A 6,000-nucleotide genomic window follows, 5' to 3' on the forward strand; every position below is an offset into this window, starting at 1 on the left:
AGACATGAGGCCTTAAGCTCATAGAAATCAATCTCTCCCATCCACTGTGATGTCCCCATGTTAGAATAGTCTCTATGATGGCTTAAAGAAGAAAGAAACTCTTCGCCTTGGATTGTCTTCTTTATTGTGATATTCCATGTAGGCTAAGGAGAAGCTTCATGCACACCAATGAGTTCCTCCTCAAGGACATAGATTTCCTTATGACATTCTTCCTCCTTAATCTCCTACCACAACACACATTCTTCAATTATTGGCTTCTCTTTTGGTATCTTTGATGTGGGCAAAGATATATCCACTTGTTCATCAACAAAAAAGAAGGTAAAATAGTCATTTGGGGGCTTACAACCATTAACATGTGGAGGTGTCTGAACTATAGATTGAGGACTAGGGGAGCTTGGAATGGAAGTCTGAGGAGGACTTCTCTGTCTAAAGATAGAAAATTTTCTCCTTGGAGGCTCTTGTGTTTCAACTTCTTGCATTTGGACAAGCTTGAGCCTTGCCTCCTCCTCATATTTCCTTTGTCTTAATTCTTCCTCCTATTGCAACCAAAGGAGGGCCTAGTGAGCTTCATAAAAAAAATTAAAAGCCTCAGACACCATGCTATAAACACAAGGGTCATTCTCCCACATCCACTTTTCATCCTACTACTCCTTAATCCAAGAGGTCATAATGAGCATAACATAAGGAAAGTCCCCACAATGTGTATTTGGGAATGGATTTTCAACATGGCTTAAAAATTTTTCAAGGTCAGCAAACTTGAACCCCACACTATTTAAATGATCCTATAGCTCAAATAGCTTTGTCCTAAGGTCGCTACAAGGATCTATAGGAGATTTAGTAGGTTAGCCATTTGATGTTGCAAGTGAAACCAAACTCAAGGAGGAGTCTACATATAGGCTCGATTGGTTTTTCCTCTCTTGCTACTCCTGGAACTCTTTGCCTATGATAAGCTTAGAGGGAGAATTTTTCACATATTCGTGGCCATAAAGGACAATGATGGCTTTGAGTAAAATCAGCCTCTTGGTGATCTAGGTAATCATATTGGTCATAACTAGGGTGTGGCTGAGGAATAGCCTCTTCATGATAAGGGGGAAAGTGGGAGTAGTGTTTGTATGAATGGAATCCATGATAAAGCATTTAAACAAGAATCTTCATAGAAATCCTAAAGAAACATAAAAAACCAAAAATCATTTATTCATACTAGCATGTGATCTATTGAAATAGGTAGATGCATATAGCCACCATGGTGTTTGATTTGAATGCCTCTTAAGGGTGATGTCATTGAGAAAAACACCCAATTTCTCAATGAATGGATCTTCAAATTGGCTCACCAACAAACTTATGAACTAAAATCTTGTCACACCAGGCATTCAAAAAACTATTGACTAAATAGTCTACACCCTTGCTTGAGGTATGACCCTTAAGAAACCTCGTGTAACATGGAAAAAATCTCCAATTGTCAAACTTGTGCTTTGATGTTGAATCTCCAAAGTAATTTAGCTTCCTTACAATCATGATGCACCTACACTACCACTTGAGGAGAATAGAGGAGGATTTCATGGAAGCAAATGCTAAAAGGCAAACGGGGTGATGCACCAAATTGAACTTGGTTACCATCTCTACCTACAATACACATGACACCAATAAAATATCCAACATATACATTTCCTAATCTTATACCATTCCAAATACATATATGAAGGTTATAATTTAACATATGTTGCAGGAATAACATTCATAAGACAACAACTACTAGCTAAGTAACACAACATATAAGATAAAGACGGAGACAAGACTCACTCAACATAGGCCAATAAGAATATGTGCAAGATATTTGAATATAGAAAAAGGTAAAACAAGAGATTTCATTAATGCATGGTGAAATAAGAAATTATAGTTGTAGAGCATAAGTTGCTGCAAAAGAACCAAAGAAGAACCTAGCAAATATTTACAACTTTTCTTTTTAAAGAGCTCAAGCATGAATCATATCTAAACTTGAAGTTCAAACCCCAACAAGGCTGGAGTTGATTTACAGAGAAAGCAATAAATTTCATATCAGAATAAAACTTGATCTTGAAGTGCAACTTGCAATTTCAAATGACAAGAACAACCAAAAGTAAATGCACCTAGCCATAAGAGATTAAATCCAAAAATATTTGATCATTATATGCATTAAAGAGGCATGGAGATGCATTGACATCATGTAAAAAAAGATCAAGAAGTTGCTTAACATTAAATGAACTATCCTTGTAACATATCATGGCCACAAGAAGTCTATTCATGTTGTTGTGAAAACAATGCAAGAAGGGATAACATGCAACTTGGAAAAAGAAGAGACTGAGCTACTCAGCCAAAGAATAGACTAAACCAGTACCTAAGCTACTCAGGAGAAGAACAGATACAGAGACTCAGAAAAAAACACTAAGGATAACATGACTAGTCAATAGCCAACTAATGTGTTAACCTACCAAAGAATCTAGACCATTGAAGATCTCTTAGATTGGTTATATGTGGGGCCGAATGGGGGAAAAAATAACCAACAATAAGCACAATAATTAAAGGAAATAAAAATGTAAAGTTATATTTAAATTTATTTTTTTTTACAAACAAAGTGATAGCTCAAGTAGAACCTATTGGTACTGATCTGATTAGGATCTAGGACTATTACAGAGGAATGCTAATTTATTACATAGAATTAATTTAAAACTTTTAACGAATCAAATTAACGTAAATGAAATAAGAGAACAACAAGATTAAGCTGATAAAAGAGACAATGAGAGAAAGAAGACGCAAACAATTTGATCCCGGAGTTCATCCGTATGGATTACGTCTCCGGGTCCAGCTCCAATAGGGGGACCGATCCGATTATCTCCAAAAATCATGTACAAATGTTTACAAAGTCATTCCTTTGAAGTACAACAACATCGCATTGTTTCAAAGTACAGGAATAAACGCTTCAACAAATCTCCCTTACTCTTAGCACTTCGACGCTCTCTGCTTTTTTTGAATGCCCCAAGAGTCTCCTAAACCCCCTTTTTATACATGAAATTAGCCAAAATAAGGCTATAACAAAATCATGTAATATTAGACCCTTCAATCAATTCCTCCCTTCGAATTAACCTTTACCCATTTTTGAAAGATTTGGATTAGGTTAATTTTGGGGTCAAAATAGATAATAACCTTATTTTACTAAGGTTAGGCCGTCGGTTTAAAGGATAAAATAAAACTGTGCTAAATATATTTTAAAGTGCCAAAATAGCGTATTGGCAGTTGAGTGTTTTAAAAAAGGCGTCAGTCAGGGGTTCCAACCCTGGCGGCGGCTTCCTTTCTCTACAATTTTCGGCGGGAAGGGGTTATATATAAATTGCGCTTTATATATTTCAAAAGAAACGAATGCTCCAACGGTCATCGACGGAGTCTTAGGATGAGGAGGTCACGGGTTCGACCCCCTCGACCATCACCTATATTTTTTGAATGGCATTTTTAATTTTTTTTTTAAATATATATATATATTTAATGCCACACCACCTTGGACTTCAATCGAGCACCATTTTCACATACAATCTCCATTTTTGACAAAACGAACATCGTTGGAGAGCTCTTGATGAGACCATCGATTTGATGCCAAATTTGACCAAATTTGAAGAGTTTTTTTTTTTTTGCCTTTTTAATAGCCTCTGTACCTGAATTTGACCAACCTTTGACTGGTCGTAACTTTTGTGTATGGACTCCTTTCTCGCCCATTTAAATTGCGTTGGGTCCAAAATTTCAAGGAGTTTAATCTGATGCTGATTGTTGGAGTTTTGGAGATACTTCAATTTTGATGAAAGTATCCCCCGGATCAAGCCTCCCCACTAAGGAGCTTTCGGACCACCGAAAGTTTGGATTACTCAGAAAGAAGGTGAGGGTATAGTTCCCTCACTTTACCAATCTCCATCCATCTTTTCTTGCTTGGATGCATCCCCTTCAATCCCACTCAGAGGTATTCAACTGGTCCTCTTCGTGAAGTTCTGACATTCCTGTCTAGGATAACATCTTCTGGCAATTCTGACATATACTTTGGTGAAAGATCATCAACTAATGGAACCTGAACACTAATGTCTTCATCCAAGATCATTGGAGGCCCATACAACTTCAAATTCTCAACATTGACAACTAAGTAAATTTGCATGTATGGAGGAAGATTAAGGCAAAAGGCATTAGTACCGATCTTTTCCAAGATCTCAAAAGGACCATACCTGATAGCTTTGAGATTCCTTCCTTCGCCTTGCATTCTTTCCTTGCTGATATGTAACCAAACTCTATCACCAACTTGGAATTGGTGATCAATGCGATGCTTATCATGGCGAGCCTTTTATTTTGCTTGGCTCTGCTCTAATTGTGCTTCTATTGCCTGATGGATTGCTTGGACCTTCTAGATGAACTTTAAATCCTTTTCTGCATCATGGCATCCATCTACAACATCGTCCTTCCCAAAATCAAAATCCATTGGTTCCTTAGGCAAGTAACCAAAGCAAGTCTCAAAAGGAAACCTCTTTGTAGAAGAGTGTGCCGCATGGTTGTAAGCATGTTGCACATAATAAAGACTTTCATCCCACAACTTAGGATGTTTGCTGCAGTAGCCTCTAAGTAGATGCACAATTGTCCTGTTCACTACCTCTGTCTGTCCGTCAGTCTGCAGATGGAAGGCTGCACTCTTCTTCAGCTTGGTGTCCATGAGTCCCCATAAAGATGACCAAAATTCCCCTAAGAATTGAGAATCTCAATCTGATACAATAGAAGTGGGTAACCCAAAATGAACCCATACATTTTGAAAGTACAAATGAGCAGTCAGTTCAGCAGTAACTTACTTTTTACAAGACATTAAAATACACATTTTGCTGAACCAATCAACTACTACATACAAATAATCATGACCCTTCCTAGAAATAGGTAAACCTCCCACAAAGTCCACAAATACACTTTCCCATGGATGGGATGGTATAGGTAATGGTGTGTACAAACCTAATTTCCTATTACTTGGTTTACTAGTTGCACACATCACACATCCTTTTATATACTTGGTGACAGTTTCCTGCATATGAGGCCAGTAACAATATTTCTGCAATTGAGCTAATGTCTTACTTACCCCGAAATTTCTTGCAATCAATGAGGTGTGTGGTTCACCAATTACATGTGCTTGTTCATTTCTAGGAATACATAATTTTCCCAAGTGGTACAACAAATTATCCTGCACATAGTAATCTTTCTCTTCTACATGTTTACCCTGGATTAAAGCTGCATAGATATCCTTAAATTTCTCATCATTAGCATATTGTTCTTGAAAAATTTCATGAACCATAGAACTATTTTGAAGGATTATCAAAGCATTTTGAATAGGAGATCTAGACAACATATCTGCTATTTTGTTATGGGAACCCTTCATATACTTAATTACCAAATGAAACTTTTTTAGAAAACCCATCCACCTAAAGTGCCTACTTTATTGCAACTTAGATTTTGAGTGCAAATATTATAATGGTTGGTGATCAGTGTGGATTATTGTTTCCTTTCCCATTAAGTAATGTTTCCATTTTTTAACACTCTGAACTAAAGCATAAAGTTCTTTATCATACGTAGAATAGTTACTTACTACTCCTGAAAAAGTTTTAGAGTGGTACTAGACTCGTTTACCTCCTTGCATGAGTACAACTCCCATGGCAAACCCACTCGCATCTGTCTCGATCTCAAATGGTTGATGTAAATCTGGTAAAGTAGGAACTGGTGCAGTGCTCAACTTTTCTTTTAAAGTGTCGAAAGCCTTCTATTGTGGACCTCCCCACTGAAAAGTTTCCTTAGTACTGGTTAATGCATGTAATGGTGATGCAATGTAAGAGAAGTTTGCAATGAACTTCCTCCAGTATTGAACTGCACCTAAGAAACTCCTGACTTCAGTAACTGTACTTGGCTTAGGCCATTTTACAATACATTCAACCTTTGTAGGTTCTACGTTCAATTGAC

General features: G+C 37.1%; 1 protein-coding gene across 1 annotated transcript in view; it reads right to left on the bottom strand.

Moving 5' to 3' along the window:
- Window positions 1-4,717, bottom strand: part of LOC149528542 (uncharacterized) — a 72,437-nt gene extending 67,720 nt beyond the window's left edge. Inside the window, exon 1 of the mRNA XM_089808049.1 lies at window positions 4,658-4,717. Within this exon, the coding sequence (XP_089664175.1) occupies window positions 4,658-4,717 (60 nt within the window). The remainder of the gene's footprint in view (window positions 1-4,657) is intronic.
- Between the last annotated feature and the right edge of the window lie 1,283 nt (window positions 4,718-6,000).

This window comes from Cupressus sempervirens, chromosome 11 (genome assembly GCF_028749045.1).
Source record: "Cupressus sempervirens isolate cs-2001-9-10 chromosome 11, ASM2874904v1, whole genome shotgun sequence".
NCBI classification, from domain to species: domain Eukaryota; kingdom Viridiplantae; phylum Streptophyta; class Pinopsida; order Cupressales; family Cupressaceae; genus Cupressus; species Cupressus sempervirens.